This window comes from Solanum pennellii, chromosome 1 (genome assembly GCF_001406875.1).
Source record: "Solanum pennellii chromosome 1, SPENNV200".
NCBI classification, from domain to species: Eukaryota; Viridiplantae; Streptophyta; class Magnoliopsida; order Solanales; family Solanaceae; genus Solanum; species Solanum pennellii.
Window position 1 is genome coordinate 100,521,034 of NC_028637.1, and position 20,263 is coordinate 100,541,296.

The 20,263-nt window shown below is 31.4% G+C and overlaps 4 protein-coding genes across 6 annotated transcripts; all 4 read right to left on the minus strand.

The window, feature by feature from the left end:
- Positions 1-6,389: 6,389 nt before the first annotated feature.
- Positions 6,390-7,910, minus strand: LOC107029319. Its single transcript, XM_015230712.2, has 3 exons — positions 7,751-7,910; positions 7,157-7,489; positions 6,390-6,933 (listed from the first exon to the last, which is right to left on the minus strand). The coding sequence occupies exons 1-3, from the start codon at positions 7,854-7,856 to the stop codon at positions 6,632-6,634; spliced, it is 741 nt and encodes a 246-aa protein (XP_015086198.1). The 5' UTR covers positions 7,857-7,910; the 3' UTR covers positions 6,390-6,631.
- Positions 7,911-9,014: 1,104 nt separating this feature from the next.
- On the minus strand, positions 9,015-12,057 carry LOC107008542 (protein FAM133). Of its 3 annotated transcripts, none has more exons than XM_015207628.2 (6): positions 11,694-12,041; positions 10,499-10,568; positions 10,342-10,404; positions 9,966-10,007; positions 9,822-9,878; positions 9,015-9,689 (listed from the first exon to the last, which is right to left on the minus strand). In XM_015207628.2, the coding sequence occupies exons 1-6, from the start codon at positions 11,897-11,899 to the stop codon at positions 9,597-9,599; spliced, it is 531 nt and encodes a 176-aa protein (XP_015063114.1). In that variant the 5' UTR covers positions 11,900-12,041; the 3' UTR covers positions 9,015-9,596. The 3 variants fall into 3 exon arrangements, 1 of the variants encoding a protein (XP_015063114.1); XR_003578725.1 differs by having other exon boundaries at positions 9,663-9,689; positions 9,966-10,094; positions 11,694-12,057; XR_003578723.1 differs by having other exon boundaries at positions 9,663-9,689; positions 9,966-10,420; positions 11,694-11,892.
- A 1,651-nt stretch (positions 12,058-13,708) lies between these two features.
- On the minus strand, positions 13,709-16,911 carry LOC107014365 (pectinesterase). Its single transcript, XM_015214247.2, has 3 exons — positions 15,682-16,911; positions 14,711-15,475; positions 13,709-14,352 (listed from the first exon to the last, which is right to left on the minus strand). Exons 1-3 carry the CDS (start codon positions 16,688-16,690, stop codon positions 14,090-14,092), a joined length of 2,037 nt encoding a protein of 678 aa, XP_015069733.1. The 5' UTR covers positions 16,691-16,911; the 3' UTR covers positions 13,709-14,089.
- A 118-nt stretch (positions 16,912-17,029) lies between these two features.
- LOC107030253 (probable pectinesterase/pectinesterase inhibitor 20) lies at positions 17,030-20,013 on the minus strand. The gene is made up of 3 exons (XM_015231606.2): positions 19,473-20,013; positions 19,001-19,360; positions 17,030-18,035 (listed from the first exon to the last, which is right to left on the minus strand). The coding sequence occupies exons 1-3, from the start codon at positions 20,011-20,013 to the stop codon at positions 17,332-17,334; spliced, it is 1,605 nt and encodes a 534-aa protein (XP_015087092.1). The 3' UTR covers positions 17,030-17,331.
- Between the last annotated feature and the right edge of the window lie 250 nt (positions 20,014-20,263).

The following is a 20,263-nucleotide window of genomic DNA, read 5'->3' on the forward strand; positions in this document are numbered from 1 at the left end:
ATTTTGTGAAGGTCATTTTAGACCTTTTGCGGTTAATTTAAGTATTATATTCACATGTCCCATGAATAGACTGCATCTATCAAACTTTATACTGATTTTGTATTGATGAAAGGCCATACCTCTAAGGCACGTCATCTCACCATAACAAGCTAAGTTTGACTTTTTTATTTTCTAGTGGAGACAAATTTGATTTGAAAATATTGATTTACAAAAGTGATGGGCCTTTTTAATATTTTATTTTAATTATATATTCGAAAAAAAAGGGATTATATAGAAAGATGAAAGAGTGGGGTCCACAAAGTGTGATAATGGAATTATATCTTCAGAAGTACTTATTCCCGCATCATATCGCAATATTTTTATTTATTTGATTAGGTTTGATTTTGTTATTTTTTAAAAATATAATGAACATTGGGATGATTTTATTTGATTAGTATCTTTTGTTAATTTTTATTTGTCAGACATTTGACTAGTCATATAGAAAAAAATTATTGAATGTATTTATAAATTATTTCTTATTAAATAATAGTTTGAAAAATAAGTATTTAATTTTGAAGGTGAAATATAAAGAAAAAAATTATTGTCTTTTCTTGATATTTCACAAAAGACACATAAAAATAAAAATCTATTTTAAAAATTAACAAGTAAATATGAATAGAGTGAGTATAAGTCATCTAAATATTGAAAAATGAATAATACTTAATAGTAACAATAAATAGACACAAAATTTTAATTTGTCTCTTGATTTTTGAGATTGGCCGATAAATAAAGGTAGCAAGTACTCCCTTCGTCTCATACTTTACACTCGTATTAAGATATGATGTAATTTTACTCTTTTACATTTATTTAAAAAATTTTAAAATTCAAGTTTTCAATTAATAAATATGAATTAATTTATTTTGATTAGTTAATTAATCAATGAACATGTATCATTTACTTAGTTTTTCTAAGTTGATCAACCGTATATTTTCAAGGCTAATAACTCACAAGGTAAATAAGAATATGATAACTTGTGCATTGATTTATGAAATGACAAGTACTATTATAAATCAACTATTTATAAAAGGTTATAACATTAAAATAGAACGAAGGAAATATATTTTTGATAATATAAATGAATAAAAATGAATGGATAAAGTAATTTAGTGATTAACGACTTCGTAATAATAGAGGGAAGTAGATAAACCACCATATGCCCACCAACCTTATTATTATTGCCATATCATTTATTATTTCTCGTCTTTTCTTAATTAATTAATCTCCTTCCTGTCGTAAAGATAATGTATCACCTTCATCAAAGAAATAAATGATAAATTCTACAAATGTTAACGAAAAGGAAAAAATTTCTTTGGCCAGAAAAGTTTAATCATAATATGGTCAGAATGGTTAAAAATGTGTTTACATTATAAATTAGTTTGTTTTTAAATATTTTTGTCTTTAACTCAAACACTAAATATATTTTTCATTTAGATTTTCAATGCATTGAAAATAATTGATGACATTAATTATTTATGATTCCATAATTAAACATTAAATTAATAAAAAAAAATTCTTTTCTCCAGAAAATTTTGGCATAATAGTCAGAATAGTGCATTCACACTATAAACAGGTTTACTTTGACATTTTTATCCTTATTTAAATTTAAATTTATTAATTATTTTTTAACACATAAAAGATTCCCAATGCATGATGATTAGACTTGTTCCCACATTCTTATAATTTCATAAGATGTTAATTTCAATTTCTTTTAAAAATACTACAAAATGATAGCCTTAATAATTTCTTTTGTTATTTCTTTTGTTCCCTCTACTTTCCGATATAAATTTTAAACAACACAAATTTAGAATTTACAATTAAGAAATAAAATTTAAAATTTAAATGACAAGCAAACAATGTGGTATAGTAATGAAATGTAAAAAATATTCTATATCTTATTTGATTATCACAATATATATGAAGTCTATATTTTTGTGGTATTGTGCAGATTATGTTAAATTATTATTAGGAGAAAAAAGATTTGATACACTCTTTAATTTTGTGATATAGAGATAATATATATTCCATAAAGAAAAGGTTACATATACACTTATTGTTAAACGAACAAATTAAATAACTCATATATCCTCTTTTGACTAACGAAAGTTAAATTTTAGATTTTAAATTTATTATTTTTAGTTATTTAACCAAACAATATTCACAGAGAGGAAAATAAGATAGTGTTTTCATGTGATTTTATTTTTGAGTTTTTTAATTCAACGGTTAATTTGGGTCTTAATTATCTCCCTTGTGAATTAATTTTTAATCATTATTTGAATATGTTGTTCATGTTTAATTTTTCGCTTTCATTCTTTAGTGTAGAAAACATGAAAATCAAAAAGAAATAAAAAAAATAGTGAACGAAATAAAAAAAAATTTAAAAAAAGCAAAGTAAAATTAATTATTTTTTGCGGTTATATTGAATTTTATTTTGTAGTTGTAAAAATGTTGATGCATCTATAATAGACTTTGCAAGAAGATCAGCGAAAAATTAAATTTGATCATCAACATAGTATATCAAAATTAGTCATGGAATTAAAGAAGATAAAAAATAAAAATAAAAATACAAAAATTCATGTGTGAAGAAGATCAAATATAACTCGAAATATTTCGAGAAGGGTCAAATATACCTTTTATATTTTTATTTTGTTAAAGAAAACTAATAATTTTTTCAGTTTTATCAGCGAAAAACGATCAAAAAATAATTTTGAATCTATTTTTTGACTTCCTTCAGCTAAAAAAGATTTAGCTATATCAAAGTTATATATGTAACAATTAAAATAGATGTGAGCCACTTTCTTTTAACAAAAAAATATATTATCTCTAAATCACAAAGTTGAGAAATATAATTTATTATTTTTATTATTATTATAATTTTTTTATTATTATGATTTTATTATTATTAGTATTATTATTATTATTATTATTATTATTATTATTATATAAATGACCAATATATATGACACTTTTGATTATTAATTTTACTTGTTAAGTTATTTTATAAATTTTTAATTTGAATTGCTTGTGAGATAAATTTATTTTAAATTTAATATTATTAGTGTTTATCTTTTCATTTAAATTTTAAATTTTATTTTTTAATTGCAAATTTTAAATTTGTGTTCTTTAAAATCTATATTGGAAAGTACATAGAATAAAACAAATTATTAAGTCTATCATTTTGTAGTATTTTTAAAAGAAATTGAAATTAACATGTAATTATGAAATTATGAGAATGTGGGAACAAGTCTAATCCCCATGCATTGAGAATCTCTTTATGTATTAAAAAATAATTAATAAATTTAAATTTAAATAAAGGTAAAAATATCAAAAAGTAAATCTATTTATAGTGTGAATGCACTATTCTGGCCATTATGGCCTAAAGGATTTTTCCTTTATAAAAATGACGTTCGTTTATTTTTATTTGTTATGTTACGTTTTATAAAAATGAATTTGACTAATATTCAAAGTTAAATTAAATTACATTAATTCAATATTTTGAAGAAAAAAAAATAGATATTAAAGAATTATACATTACAATTTTTTGAATAACAATATGATGAAAAATTATATGATAAAATATCAATCAAAATTTTTATATTTTAACTCTAAGAATGAAAAACATGACAATTAATAGTGGACGGAGAAAGTAAAATTTGATCTTGATGCTATTTGCTTTTAGAAAGTGTTGAACTTAAAATAGTGTTGAACTAAAAATAACATCAAGACATTTAGTAAGCCATTTAATGAACCGAAAAACAGTTTGTTTAACTCAAACACGCCATAATTAATTCATAATCATATGGTCCTCCTTAATGATTGCAGAAAACTACAATTATACATACAGCAAAAATAAATATGACATATCTGGCAAATATATGTACCTAATAAATATCATTGTGATTAATGAAATATGTGGGAGCAGATATAAGAGCAGTGAGCACATTACCAAAAAAAAAAAGATTTCACACGACGGTAAAAACAGTTTTTTTTTCTTCCCGGTTAGAATATATACTTAATATGATTTTCTATAGACATTGTATAATTTTTGAACGAAGGATGTCCAAGTAAAGAAAATTCGTTTGTGTTGATTAAAAAGAAAATTAAAAACTAAAGGGAAACTTACATAAATATTTTGCAAATAGAAAATATTTACCATTTATAGCAATAATATATTTTTTTAATTCTATCACCTTTAATACATTTATAATACACTTTTAACTCATATTACAAAAAATAATTTATTCACATATAATACAAGTTTTATTGATGGATAATACATTTATCTCACATTTTTATACACTTATAATTCAATAATACATTTATCTTACATTTTGATACACTTATAATTCAATGTGTCAACTTCTTACCAAACATGCATAATATATTTTATAAAATAGTTATAATACATATTATTGTATACTTAATTCACTTTTAATACATATTGCAGATTTAACATAGTATTGCTATAAACTGTAATAAATTAAAAGTATCGCTAAAATCAGTAATTATTTATTAAAAGGCATCTATCCATGTAATTTTTCCAAAACTAAATGGGGTGGGACGAACCTATGAATGGGATTTTGGGCCGGTTTCTAAACGGGTAAGTCCATTCAATCCCATTACCTGGTCCTAGTGGGCTGGGCCTTAGTGAGACGATGATAATTGATAGTGTTATACAAGACTAGAGACAATTCCAAAGAAATTAAAATTAATAGTCAGTGGCGGATCCAGAATTTTATGGCTATGGGTGCTAACTAAGGGTGTGCATTGATCGATTCGATTTTATTATATATATTATCGATTCAGTTTATTGTGATTTTTGGTTTTTAAATACGTTAAACAAATAAACAAACCAAAAAGAGATTTTTTATCTGTTTTCGGTTTATCGATTTTGGTACTTAATGGTTTGATTTTCGGTTTAACCAATAAGAAAATAAATATACGACTTCTCTAATAAATTTGACCCGACAACACAATAATGTAATGAATAACTATACGAGTGTAACACAAAGAGAAATAAAGTTCTTACTTTAAATTTTGATATTTTATATAATGCGAAATTATGAACTAAAAGTCACTTTAATTTGAAGTGTTAATATTTACGTACGTCTTGTATATTATTTGGATGGCCCAAGAAAAAAAAAGAAAAAGAGAAGCAATATACTTTTACAGCTAAAAGGAGAATGTTAGAAGAAAACAAAGTAAAAGAGCAAGACATGAGGAAGAAAAAAAGGGAAAAAATGCTTTGGTGGGGAATCGATCTCACCTGCCCCTCTAAATATAGGGACTAAAAACACCTTCATTTCGGGCTGTAAACCAGAGACACCATCCAGTTTTATGTTCAATGGGTGCTCGCTATTATATGTATAGTAATATAGCTATTTTTCTACTTAAATATGCATAGCTCGAGTCGAGGCTAATGGGTGCTCGAGCACCCATAACACACAACGTGGATCCGCCCCTGCTAATAGTAAGTCTTTATGCTTATGAAACAATTTATTTTCGAAATCATTTCTTCAATGGCTTGAGCGTGGCTAGAAACTCGGTGAAGAGTGTACAATTTTCCTTTCAGTTGTGTTATGAGTATAAAATAAAATATACACTCATATTAAATAACACTTAATTTATGGACACCATATAATTTTTTGACGAAAGGTGTGTATCGGAACACCCTTCGCCTAAGGTGGCTCCGCCTGGCTTCCTTACCTTCATTTTTTTGTATATTTAGAATATACACAAGTAAAATTTGGCGTGTATATCATAATATTTGTGTAATAGTAGGATAATATATACCAAACAATTCTACTCAATTTTTTCTAAAAAATTACTCTCTTCATTCCTTTTTATATGTCATCCTTACTACAAATAGTTGTTCCATAATACTTGTCAGTTTATAAATTCAATTCATAAATTACAATATTCTTCCTAGTTTGCCCTTGTTAGCCTTGAAAATTTACATTTGATCAACATGGAAAAACAAAGTGAATGATTCATGTTCATTGATCAAATTAATTAATCAAAATAAATTAATTCATATTCATTGATTGAAAAGTTAACTTCCAAAATAAATTAAAATAAGGATATAATAGTAAACTTACTTAATTTTTTAATGCACGTGAAATAAAAAATGACAAAATATAAATAGAAACGGCGGGAGTAGTAAGTTCATGATTTTGATCAATAGGATTAAGACATTATGTGAATTTAATACCATTTGAAGTTCCAGCGAAATCAAAGTGTTTCATTCATAGTACTATTTACTTGTGAAAGCCCAATTCTTGAGAAGAAAATCGGACCAACTGCACCTGGTGAATGACTAGAGAAGAGGTCCATTAATATTATCTGCACGTTTGTTTCTACTACTATATATATCAAGTTGCTTTATTAGAGTTTTTTTTTTTTTTTATAGTGAGGGAATTACACAGGTATACAATCAACCATAGCATAAACAAGTGACTCTTTATAATACAAGAAATAAATGTATCTATCACATCATCAGAGAGATGACTGTGATAGATATACATATTGCGATAACGTAAATACGTGTGTGTACATGTGTTCTACACATTTATTAGTAGCACAATATATAATCAACTCAATATTGAGAAGGAGGAGGAGCTGCATCAGAAACTGGATCATTGCCGGCAGGAGAATCTGCATCAGTCACCGGATCATTGCCGGCAGGAGACGCTGCACCAGTCACTGGATCATTGCCGGCAGGAGAAGCTGCACCGGTCACTGGATCATTGCCGGCAGGTGGATCTGCGGAAGAAACTGGACCAGCACTACCGCCATAACCGACCAGAGCAGCTGCACCTGAACTTCGGAATGCGGACTGAGACATTCCACGGCGTGGACGAGTTTTCTGAGATGCGCACATTTTGGGCAAAGATAATCCTGCACATATGTGTATCAAATAAATCAAATGCCATGTGAATACTAATCATGTGAAGATTTGAAATCATCACTAGGTCATGACTTTGCAAGTTCAAAATTTGGCCAAAAATATTTCAAATGAAGTACTAATTTTCCCTCTCAAAATTTCAATGTTCAAACACAACTTCAACTTAAAATACTTTATTTTTTCGCCTTCCAATCAAATAACATCCAAACACCTCACCTTCAGCAGAAGCGACACTAGAGTAAAGATCGATAATATTGGGGCAATTGTTGTAACAGTGATGTGAACAGAGTTTGGCAACGAATTTAGAATCAACAAGTGCGTCTGATGATAGGCCAAGAGATTGCCTATCAACACCACATGCACCAACGCATTCATCTGTCTCTATATATTCCTGCAACATTTTATTACTTGCAAATGCTTCTGAAGTCTGGCACTCCACTTCAATATTTCCTTCTTCAGACGGACGACTCTCCAGCACACACCTCTTTCCGTCCGATGCAATTGAAAGCGCACACATTTCAACTGGTAATTCCTCGCATAGCAACTCACCTGAAAGATAACTCATTATATCAAGTTGATATTAACAAAACTATGCTAGTTAGTTATTACTCCATTTGGTTCGATTTTTGTATGATTTTAACTTGACATAGAGTTAACAAAGTCAATTTTTTTTTTTGAATTTTGTGGTCTTAAACTAAAAATACTTAAAATGTACCAAAATATCAATTTAGAATATAAAGAGTTACCAAACGAATAAATTGAAACTGAGCTAGGGAGTATCAAGGATGAAGAAGAAATTAAAGATATTACCAAGAGCTCCTTGAAGGAAGAGGGATAAAGCAAAGAAGAGTATGAACTTCATATTGATTGATTCCAGAAGAAGATATGAAGGAAGAGACAGTGATTGTGTTTGCATTGAAGGGAATATAATTTTGGAAAGTGAGAGTTTATATAGAACTTCCTAGGGTCAAAATAAACAATTCTTTTATCCTAACAAGTCAAAATAAACTATTTTTTTTTTTATGGTTGTAGTCAACTGGTTTTCCAAATAATGAGGACACATTCACCTTACAAAACTGACCATGTCCAAAAGAAAAGGTTGATCAATATATATTTTTTTTACTATTATAAGGTTGCATGAATAATGTGAAGTTGCTGGCAGATTGTCATTGTCTATGGAAAGTACAAAGATGAGCTTAGGTAGAGCAAGTCTTCAAGATAAGCAAACCGTAACACCGTTCTTTGCTGGCTGTTTGTCTTTTGTGCTAGGTGGAGTTGTAACACGAGAGAGAGCTTACGTTTATGCAAAAAAAGAAAGAAAAGTACCAACTTTGTTTCTTCTAATTTTAGTAAGTTTCATTTTTCTTCTTTAGTTGTTTGTATGTATCAAATAATATTAATGACCTCCTTTCGTCATTTCAAGTAGTGCCAATATTTGGTTGATGAGCGTTGCGCAGTCGAATTTTGGGATTTTATGTGTGTTGGGACTCTGGGTATTCATATCAACAACTATTATGTTTAGGATTAGGAAGAAAAGATAACCTTCAGCTAAACTTGATTTTGGCACAATATTCATCAGAAATAAGCCAAGTTTCAATTACAAAGATTTATGCAGCTCTTACGCAACATGTTCATCCAAAATGCGTGAAAATCCACTTAACTTTTAAATCAATACTTGCTAAAAAATTTTAAAAACCATTAAACTCAGTACTAAAAACCTTTAGAAACCATTAAACTCAGTACTAAAAACCTTTAAGAACGATCCATCAAGATTAAATCTCGAATCTTCTTTTAAATAACAAGGTGTCTTTGATAGAATGTTGTATATAGATAGATTTACTATCATTAAGAACGTCAGTAGATTTTGGCTCAGGTAGTTTACTATATCCATGTCAATAAATATATTTCCAGTATCTTCGTTCTAATTATATCCTTTATGAAATAATATGAATAGTCAGGCTAAGACTAGCAATGGTACCTTCAATTCATTTTATTTCTTGTTCTGCAGTAAGTAATGTAACACATCTAAACTCTCCAGAATCCTGAGTACTTTTCAAAGATGGACCTCATACAATAAGAACAAATGAAGCTTAATATAAATAAAATCACAGGAGATAACCTACTCACTACGCAAGGTCATATGAGTTCCTACGCTCTGCCTCAATCAATAAGGCAGAGAGATTTCGCAGCACAAATTTAATTTCAATCATCTAATCACACTGGGTAAAACAAGGGGGTAAATTTGTACTAGTCAAATATGAGCATATATCAAAAATCGAGACATGGTGTCTGAAATTAGACGGAGCTGAGTTTGCAAGTTGGTTCTCCTCAGAAAACAACGGTGGTTTCGTCCCATAAAAGTCACCAATGATAAGCCAAAACACTTCAATAATTTAACATCACATTGTGTGGTATTGTAAAACCATATATGAGAGCTTAATGCTATGATGTTTTCACAAACTTCCCACACTGGTAGCAGCAGAAATGCACAAGCATGGTACTGAACTACAACTGGAGGCTGAATTCAACCGAACCCATCTCACCAATAAAGGCAAAATGATCCAAGTTCTACAATGAGAACATTGACACTTGATATATTGCTTCAACATTTGCTTGGACATGTGGGGAACTTGTACCAACTTTTAGGCTTCAATAATCAATCATAACTTGCATTCAGGAATTTGAGTAATTCATTTCGTTTACTCTCTGCTTCCTTATCCTCCTTTGTCTTGTCTAGCTTCAAGAGAATCTACAAAATGAGAACATTTAACACCACTGACATTCCACAATAAGAAACAAAACCAACACAGCTTTAATGCCACCCATGTTTCAAGGTATTAACAAACACTAGTAGAAATGTTCCCCAGAAAGATGAACATACCTTTTTTCCAGAGACAGCACTGCGACGGACCCCATCATCTTTGTCACGACCTAAAAACTGGATTTGGTAGATTACACATGTGAAAAAAAGAAGGGGGAAAATTCCTAAAAGAGAACTACAATTTTAAGTATGAAATCGTAAAACCTTAGAGAGCTGCACAGGGCCACTACTTTCCACCTGCTGCTTCTGCATATGGCTCGCATTGCCACCATAATCCACAAACAAGTAACAAAACCATGCAAGTTATCGAGCATACAGTCATCATGTCCACAGCTCCAATTTTGAAGAGCCGTAAAAAACAACAGGCAGAAAAATACTATAAGCATCTCATATTGTAACCAAATGCATTTACTCTCAATAACTGAAATCTAAGAAGTTCATAACTTCATATGGACTGTGAAACTGTACACTCTTAACTTTTATATGCTCAGTGTAATTGTGTAAGACATGAGAACATAAAATGCAGAGGCAATCTGGCAGAATAGATGAAGACTGCTTGATTATGAGAACAAAAATCTACCTCTTTAATTTTATTCTTATGACGTTTTTGCCGGTGACTTTTCCCTTTCTCTTTATTCTTCTTCTAAAAAGACAACAAGCTGGTAATATGTCAACTTTCAAGCAAAACATGTAATTGAATTTGAATGAATAATAATCAGATCTTCTGAAGCAACCACCTTTGTGCCTCTATCTTTCTGTATGTGTCTTTTTGAACTGCTGACTGCTTCACGCTCACTGTCTGAAGAACTGTCGGCAAAAGAGTTGTAACGAGATGGTTACAAGGAAAAAGGAAGCATCCATCTAATTGATAAAGACTTGAGACCTCCCGCTAACAGCAGGCTAGAATCAATAAGCATTTTGCAGAACACAGAGACATAGCATGACATGCAGTTACTAGGATAGCAAGAGGAGCCCTCCACAATATAAAACAATCACATTTGAAAATTGACATGTTAGTGTAAATACTAATTTAGGATAATATTCCTGGGTTAAACAGTTCACCAAAGTAGCAATTTACTATAGGTTTTATGCTTTCTAGTAGTAGTTTAACCTTTAAGGGTCACTTAGTTCAAAACAAAGTTGTCCCAATTATAATTCTGCAATTTTGGTATAGAGTTTTTCCTGTTTTAGCTAATACCCAAAGCCAAGCACGGAACCAATTTCATAACCCCTTATATCCTTCTACCCAAACAAATTGTAAGAGAAAAATACATTTCTAATAAAAAAATATTTGTATAAGCATAATATTGCCATGAAGCATGAGATGAGTATAAAGGAGTAAAATGGTCAGTGACAATTCATATAGATGAAGACACAATTAGTTTGAGAAAAACGGAGTTGTTATTGGTGCTTGATTTAAGCTAACATCACTGCAAGCTGCAGTTCAGCAACTTTCTTTCCCTTGGTTGAGAAATAGATGACATTCTTTTCCAAATCGCAAGCCAACTTGCTACAAGTAGTCACCAAGCAACTTTCCTAACTCAAATAGAAAAAAATCAAGGTATCCAACATTACATAACCCTTAAAGAACACTTTGACTGATTATAACTTATTACTTGTCTGACTCTTAATATCCAGTTTTCGGCAATTAACAGTGAATTAAGGGGTATAGATAAGGTGCTACGGAACACCTCACTATCTATTTATATTGACAAGGTGACAAATATCTTCGTGAAGAACACACTGCAGCTCACAATACTTATTAGGCCAACAAAACCGTTTTCAAATAAGCAATCATTTGAATAAATTATATCTAGCTAGCATTGATCCTTCGAATCAATTTACACGGCTAATTAACCCTAACTTCATAAAGCAAGATCGTCAAATCCCTAAAATCATTCTCGATAAGAAAAGAATTATATATAACTAGACCTGTAATCTTCGGATGATGAGGAAGAAGAATAGCTATCGGACGATGAATGACGGCTACGACGACGTTTGGTGCGAGAGCGGCTCTTCTTGCGGATCTTGAGAGAGTCCTTATCTTTGTCTTTGCGGTTGCGCCGATGACGCTTACGGTCCCGGTGAGCTGAAGAAGATGAAGACTCCGATGCCGATGAGGACGAAGAGGCGGCCATGGAGATCGACCGATGAGGTGACCGCTTTTTTTTTTTTCCCTTGTGAGGAGAGAAACGACAAACTGGTGCAAGTTGAATGTGCTTGGCGTTTCTTTGGATTTTACGTTTCTCGAAAGGGTAATCTTGGTATTATGCTAGTATTCCATTCGATAAAAGTAAAATCTCTAAACTTCAAATTTATGGCTTGTTTGACAAAGGCTTTTATAGTTTTTCTTTTTATCTTAGAAAAATAAAAGTATTATTTGAGAGATTTCATAGTCTTTGGATTGACTTTTTAGATATACGAGAATTACTGTTTTAAAGGTTTTTTTTAAAGAAATTTTTTTTAAGTATTGCAAAAATAGAAAATATTATTTAAAATAAGTTAATTCAAACATTTCGTATTTGATATTATATTTAAGAAAATTAAATACAATATGAAAATTCTAACTGGATAGACAAATGATCTTCATCTAATTTATTTTATAGGTCTTTTAAGACATTATATGATAGAAGTTATCCTTAATAATGAAAGGATATTCATAGGCCTTACTTGACATGCATGTATTTATATGATATGAATATAAAATTGAAATTATTTATGATAATAATGTTTAGCGATGATAAATGTAAATGATGGCTATTAATAATGATAGTTATGGTTGAGGATAATAAGTGGTGGAACATAATTGATAATGGTGGAAGATAGTGACAATAATTAATAAAGATGAACGATAATTGTAATAACAAATAAATATAATTGATGAAAGTATTACTTTCATAGAGATTACAAATCTTATTCACATTTATTCACTCCATTAAGAGATTTTATATAAATAACTAGATGAGTATTGCATGTGCTATGCACGGGCCTAACAACATAAATTATGATGTCATTTTTTATGTGTTTAAATTGAATTGTCACAAGAGATCTAGGACCTAAGTTGTAATTATATTTGAAAAATGTTAGAATATATATTTCTACTGAATTATTACTTATTTATATCTTCAACTTTAAAATCACATTTTAAAAAGACTGATTAAATATAAATAAAAGTGCTTCCTAATTTGACAAAATAGGAACTGCTACAATTTCAAAAAACTTTTTTTTTCTAAAGAAGCTTTGATGAATTTAAACTAATCAATTTTAAAAAGCTTAATCAAATAAACTCTTAAATTAGATATGATAAAAATTAAACATAAACGGCAATGAGTGATTCAGATACATTAACTAATGACGCTATTATTATTATTTTGTTTGACTTAATGGTATATGTTCCTTCATAGTTAAACAAATACTTTTATTTAAATCTTAAATAATTTTTTACAAATGTAAATTTAGATTAATTGAGTTCAGGGAGATGCCTCTAAACCAACAATAACGCTGGCATAAACTTTTTTCGGGAAACTTACATAAATTATATTACAATAAAAAAATATTTGTTATTTATAGTAATAATAATTTTTTATTTGATCACTTTTAATTTTTTTATAATATAAATTTAATACATATACAAAGAATAATTTATTATTCACAATATAATACAAATTTTAATGATGAATTTTACATTTATTATACATTTTAATACACTTATAATATAATGTGTCAAATTTTTATCAAAGAAATACAATATATTTCAAAAAATAATTATAATTTATCTTTATTACATACATAATTAACTTTTAATACATATGATAGATTTAACATAATATTACCATAATTAATATAAATAAAAAATATCAATAAAATTAGTAATTATCTATTAAAATATACCAATTCACGTAATTTTTTCATTTGTGAAATTATCAACAAAGACTTGGGAAAGAGAAAATCCAATTATCTTACTATTTTCACCTAATATCAAGTATTCAAGCATTTATCACAACAAATTCCTAAATATACTCAAAGACATTAAAAAGAAAGGAATATAATTACAAGTCTGATTATGACAGAGAAAAATATCAAAAATATATTTTTTTTCAACAAAAGAATTTTTTTTGTTTTTGTTTTTGTTTTTTTTTTTCTTTTCCTATACACAGATTTTATTTGTTTGAGCGGTTAGCAACAGTTTGGTCTCCTGTATCTCCAAGTATAGTAGCAAAAATTGTTGATTGGAAAGGATTTGAATGAAGGAAATTCCCAATCAAAGAAGATGAATATTCTCATCAAAAGCTTATAAGCCAATTAGGCCCCAATCACCTGATTTCTTGTTAGGAGCTGCCGTCACTCCCACTACCCTGCAGCCAAATATGTCCGCTCGGAGATTCCGCTGAGCTTGGTGCTTGTGCTGTCGCCTTATATTCATCTGTATCTGCTGCCGGAGATTCTGGTGGAGATGCTGACGGAGACTGTGACGGGGATCCCGCTGGGGATTCTGAGGGAGATTTCTCTGGCGATTCTGACTCCGGAGCGTCTGCAGGAGCATCGGTCGGGGATTCTGCGGGAGCTGACGCCGGAGCTGCAGCTCCACCCTCTGTTGCATTAACGTTCACAGGTTAAAATCTTCTTTTTTGTTTTTAATTCAATTTTACATTTCTAAGCAATTTATCCGACTAGAAATTAAAAAAAGAAAAACAATTTCAGCAAGTTGGAGTGTGGTAGTTCTATTATTGATTGATGGTTTTACAAATTCAATGTAGTTTCTAGTTTTGTTTAGATGTATGTGTGTATGTATATTTGCATATGGCAGATAGACATGTACGAGCATTTGGTTTTATATAAAAAGATACTATTTCTTTTTAAGAAGTTGTTTAGAAATGTTTTATGACGCTTTTAGTAATTAATTCTTAAAACTGTCTAATGCGGAGATTCATAAGAAGTTTTGAATTTACCACTGGCGAGGTCTTTGTTTTCTTGGTCGTTCACTGGGGAGTATACGATGGAAGAATCAGATTGTGGTGGCGATAAGAGAAATCCTGAGGTATAAGGGACACCAGTAGATGGTATCCACAAATCCGCATCTAGGAAATTTGATGCTGTGAATCGTTGAACACGTTCCATAGGAAGTTCTTTAACACCTGACCATGTTACACGATCTGCTTTGGATGATCCTGACCCTTTATTGTTGAATTCAGTATAGAATAGTGTGTCAAAAGCGAATGTTTTGTTCCATTCCAACCATCCCTCTGGCTGAATCAGATCATCTATATTAGATTCCATTATGATAGTTCTTGAATACTGTTTCCATGGACGCCCAAGATATGTCTTGACTTCCCCCTTGACCTCATTATAAGATTCATCAGCCACAATACTGCAGTTTTGCAAGACAATTCCCGATGGCTGGCGGAGATCTGTCCTGCCTTGTGCTGTCACAATGCAGTGTTGTTCTTTCATAGGCTTTCGTACCGCGAGAGTGCAGTTCTGGAACACAGCAGCAGCATCCCCAAAAACAAAATCGATGGTGCCTCTGATCGTACAATCCCGATAAAATTGTCTATAGGTGTGGGCACAGAGAGTGTCTTGGTAACCGTCCATATGGCAATTGTAGAAGATTGATTTATCTGCTGCCACTCTCAAAGCTAAGGCCTGGTGTTTATCTGGACCAGCAGTGTTCTCGAAACCAATGTCCTTAGCAACGAAATAATCTCCCATTATAGCTACAATAGTCACAGTTACTCTTCTATTAAATCACAATCAAGAGAACATGAAACAATTATGTATGTAGTGTTATGAAATAAACTCCCTCTGTTTCCTTTTTTAAGAATAGACCATAAGAGAAGAATGTCATATAAAATGAAACAGAGGGAGTAACTAACTCGTATTTAACTAATGTATAAGTAATTTGTTGTGTACCGAGACTTACCAACAGTTGAAGTTTGATAGGTTGGAACGCCACCTTTGAAGCTTTGGTTTCCGGTGATTCTGGTCTTGGTTGGACCATCCCCAATGATCACCAAATTCGACATGGTGCTAAGAATCTCCACTTTCTCATCATAAACACCCTCTTTAATGTACAAAACATAAGTCTGGTTTCTATGCTCTGGGATGTGTTTGAGAGCGTCATTGATAAACTTGTATTTGCCTGATCCATCCTTGGCAACAACCACATCGGGTTTGATTTCGTTAGACACGTTAACAGCAAGAAGTCTGCGCCTTCCCACATCAATCCAATCAGGTAACAACTCAATGCCATGACCCAAAACAGGGGTATCATCGAAAAGGAGACGACGACGACTGGAGCCAGCGTTGAGGCTTGTGAAGACATCGGAAATCTCGGTGATCATTGAAAGGGCATTGCTAGTTAGCTGCATAGAAACATTCAGTGCCTTTTTCATTTTCTCCCCCGCCTCTCCGGTAGTGTCCTCAAAGCCATCCAAGCAAGATTCTTGATATGTAATTGCACCACTCAACCAAATCTTCAAATCAGCAATCCAATGACTCAGGTCATTGAACTCAAAACTTTCGAATTTGAGGTGTGTTCTATTGAGATCATTAACGGCTTGCAACGCTAGCTTTTCACAGTTCTCCAGGGCCATTTTTGCTCTTGGATCCTTCTCAAGCTTTTGCATAAATGTTGAATTGTCAATTGCTTCCTTAATTTTCTTAATTGTCACCTGAAATGACTTTTGGATAAGTTCTTTGGGATCTGAGCTTGATTCACCCGTGGCCTCAAGGCTCTCAACACATGTAGTTTGATACTGTGTAGTCTGGCATATGGATTCAATAGCTTTTTTCGTACTCGTAACATCTTGAGCCTCAGCCTCTTTATCATTCCAATTCATCGTTACGACTACTGCAACTACCATAGCCACCAAGATTAATGAACATACACCAATAATGGTGAAATTCCTCTTACGATTATTTCCCGCCATGCTTGATCTCTACTCTTAAAATGTATTTGATATTGTAAAACAAATAATTAGAAATATTACTGCTTAACGTGCAACTCACCAAATTGTAACGGAGAAGGGCCTGGAGGATTGCTCTTGACCCTCTCCTCAAAATGGCTGAAAAAAGAACGAATGAGATTAAAGACAAGTTATAGCTTTTCCCCAAACATTGTTCTGTTCTGGATAAGAAGCTTAGAGGGAAACAAGCATATTGACGGAGGATAAAATTGAAACTTGTTCATTTGTGTCTTATTATAGCTTCCAAAAAGTTAGGAGATTTTTAACACCATCCATTAACTCCTTATTTTTTGAATGATCAATATTTAAAACCTAAACTTACGGGGATAAAACAGTGATGTTTAATCATCCTCCGTTGGCAACTTTTAATCCATTCTTTCTACACGCATTAAACACACCAGTTCTATTTAACATTAACAATAACTATAAATATCATATGAACACCTTTATTTACGCGTTTACAGCCTAAATAAACCAAGAAATGAATGCATCACATATAATATTAGAGGTGAAAAAACAAATACATAATGAATTAGATAAGAGTGATCACTTGGAAAATAGCTGAAGAACACAACCAAATAAAGAATTAAAAAAATTCTTGCTTATTATAAATATAAACCACCAGTGTAAGGGACTCCAGTCCAAGGCAGCCAATAATTCCCGAATATGAAATTAGAGACAGTGAAAGAAGATGCATCCATATAACTAATTTCACCGCGATAACCACGCCATCTGACCCTTTTACTGGTGTCCGATCCTGGACCATCGTTCTTAAATTCTGCATAATACAACGTACTCAGCGCGAAATCATTTGTCCAAATCGACCAACCATCAGGATGAATAAAACTATCCATAAATGATCGCGTATAAACAGTTCTCGAATACTCTTTCCACGGTCTTCCTAAATAAGTCCGTACTGGTTTAGTTCCACTATAGGAGGCCAACTCAATAGACGGAGTAATGGTACATTTGTGAATGGATATGCCTGTGTTCTGGTTAATATCTGTTCTGCCCTGTGCTGTAATTGCATTAAACTGACCGGGCAATGGAAGACGCGGATATATGTTACAGTTTTGGAAAACAACAGCTGAATTCCCAAAAATGAAATCTATAGTCCCGTAGATGTTACAGTACTTGTAGAATTGTCTCTGAGAATGTGTGTAAAGTGTGTCTTGGTAGCCTTCAATGCTGCAGTAGTAGAATGCAGATAGATCAGCGCTATTCCGAACGGCTACAGCTTGGAGCTTTGCTGCTCCTGCTGTGTTCTTAAACGTAATGTTCATTGCTACAAATCCTTGCCCATCTACAGCTGCATCAGTCATTATAGATTCATGCAAAAAAAATAAATTTACTAAATGAAGTTATGTGCCTTAACAATGGTAAAAGGAATAGCTACTCGTAATGAAATACGCTACTATAACAGCCTAATTGCACTAGTCTATTCACAATGTCATGTGTAATACAATTTAAAAAGAAAGTTTGCATGTTCTTTCCCTATAATTGCAGGGCTTATTAAGTAGGCTTTATCCCCATTTGTCTTCCCCCAAACAACCTTTATATGGACCATCCGTCCATTTTCTTTATAAGGAGACTACCGGTATCGACAGTTCAAACAAGAATGGATTTGACTCTGCTATTATGTAAAGATATGATATTTGAGACTAGCTCAATCTCAAAAACTAGTTTATAAGGGAGGATTGAGGATACCACTAGTCCATTTCCCAACCAATATGAAACTTTTTCCACTCTAACAAACCTCAAATATTCCTCAACCTTTATAAGCTTTATTGGTTATGATATATACTTTCTTTCTCCACTTTTAATTGTCACTTACGTTTTCCAAAAGTCAAGCTGACAAATTTTCAAGCTTAAAATAAATTACATTGATTCAATATTTTAAACAAAAAATTTAGATATTCAAATACTATATCTTAAATCTTAAAATATTGCATATCAATATGATGAAAAAATAAATCTTAAACTGTTGAACATAGTTTTTAAGGTTTGACTTAGAAAAAGTAAATCATGACAATTAAAAATGGACTGGCTGACGGAGTAGACAACTAGAATATACATAGTTATTTAAGAAGCTTAAATAAGAGTATATGACGTCTAGGAAATATATAATCCTTAAACAAAGGACATGGGAACTGCATGGTGTACTAAATATGCACAGAAATTTATCATGGCCGATTTTTCCTCTTCTGTAAAATCTTAAATAAATTATACTCGTTAGCACTAGTACTCAAGATCTGGTAAATATTCCAAACTTACCAAATGTGGCAGAATTAAAAGTTGTCCACCCATCAGGTACATTTCGATTCCCAGTGATTATAGTTTTGTCAATGCCATCTCCAACCATCATCAAATACTTCTTGTTTGCAGCAATGGAAACGTACTCATGGTAGACACCAGCGACCACATATATCTGGTAATAGCCTTCCTCTTCTATGCTATTAATTGGCGCAGCTGCGATCGCGTCGTTGATACTAATATAATTCCCACTTCCATCTGGATTCACCACCACTTTTTGTCTAATTTTCAGCATACTCACACTTATAAAATCACCTACACCAGAACCTGGATTCCACCCTTTCTTAAAAAGTGCAAGTGACACGCTACACATCATACTACCTGTTAAAGACATAATATAATTAAGTAAACTTTAATCATGCTAGCTCTCTCCAAACAAAACAAGCTCTAAGCTTTTCAAATAAAAATGATTACAAACTTCAACACGACGTACCTTTAGAAATTAAAGGTGTAATCAGGTTTGCAACCGGTAAAACAGAAGGCGCATCTAGAAGACCTTCCAAACAAGTTTGTGTATTAGTAATAGTTGCACTAAGCCATGTTTCACCATCATTAGCTTCTGAATTCTCAAGTGAGTTATTCGTTTTCTTAGCAACATCAGCAGCATTTAATAATAAATCAGCGTTTAAGCGAAGGAGATACTGACAATCATGGAGAGCAGACACTGTGCTTTTAGGGAGTAATAGATAATTTAGATTAAGGAAATCAATAATTGAGTTAATAATCTGATTAGTTGTTGAAAAGGAAAGCTGAATGGAGAGCCTTCCTGAGTCATAAATGTCAATAGAATTGTTTGGAGGGAGTAAAGTTTTGCAAAAATTAGGAAAAGGGGTGATGCTGCAAATTCCATCAGAAGAGAGATCAAGTCCATAAGAGGCAGTGAAAAAGGACTGAATTATGAAGAATACAAGAATAGAATGTGTGAGTGCCATGGCAAGCAGATGGTTAGCTAGGCTTATATGAGAGACATGCATTTATATAGGAATTTAAGTTTCATAAGCAATTGTGATTTTTTTAATAATATATATAGTTGGATTGATTGATCATGGTGCAACTTGGTATTGAAAAGTGGGCTATATTTTATATTGGTAATATCTGATTCTCGGGGGTTGCAATACTTTTGTTATCATGCAAAATTTACACATCGATTTGCAAGCAAAATCAAGCTGTACCTAGTGAACTTTTAAACTTTCAAGCCTGAGTATTTAAATTCCATCTTGAACT

Bases quoted from the DNA above. Each gene is read 5' to 3' on its own strand.
- LOC107029319 (XM_015230712.2), bottom strand. From the start codon at position 7,856: ATGCAAACACAATCACTGTCTCTTCCTTCATATCTTCTTCTGGAATCA. The intron at 7,490-7,750 runs GTAATATCTTTA...GTTATCTTTCAG, and splicing joins CTTCCTTCAAGGAGCTCTTG to GTGAGTTGCTATGCGAGGAA. The intron at 6,934-7,156 runs GTGAGGTGTTTG...ACATATGTGCAG, and splicing joins TAGTGTCGCTTCTGCTGAAG to GATTATCTTTGCCCAAAATG.
- LOC107030253 (XM_015231606.2), bottom strand. From the start codon at position 20,013: ATGCATGTCTCTCATATAAGCCTAGCTAACCATCTGCTTGCCATGGCA. The intron at 19,361-19,472 runs GTACGTCGTGTT...TGTCTTTAACAG, and splicing joins TACACCTTTAATTTCTAAAG to GTAGTATGATGTGTAGCGTG. The intron at 18,036-19,000 runs GTAAGTTTGGAA...TGACTGATGCAG, and splicing joins TTTTAATTCTGCCACATTTG to CTGTAGATGGGCAAGGATTT.
- LOC107014365 (XM_015214247.2), bottom strand. From the start codon at position 16,690: ATGGCGGGAAATAATCGTAAGAGGAATTTCACCATTATTGGTGTATGT. The intron at 15,476-15,681 runs GTAAGTCTCGGT...TGACTATTGTAG, and splicing joins CTATCAAACTTCAACTGTTG to CTATAATGGGAGATTATTTC. The intron at 14,353-14,710 runs GTAAATTCAAAA...TTAATGCAACAG, and splicing joins AAACAAAGACCTCGCCAGTG to AGGGTGGAGCTGCAGCTCCG.
- LOC107008542 (XM_015207628.2), bottom strand. From the start codon at position 11,899: ATGGCCGCCTCTTCGTCCTCATCGGCATCGGAGTCTTCATCTTCTTCA. The intron at 10,569-11,693 runs GTCTAGTTATAT...TTTTGCCGACAG, and splicing joins TCATCATCCGAAGATTACAG to TTCTTCAGACAGTGAGCGTG. The intron at 9,690-9,821 runs GTATGTTCATCT...CTCATTTTGTAG, and splicing joins GTGCTGTCTCTGGAAAAAAG to ATTCTCTTGAAGCTAGACAA.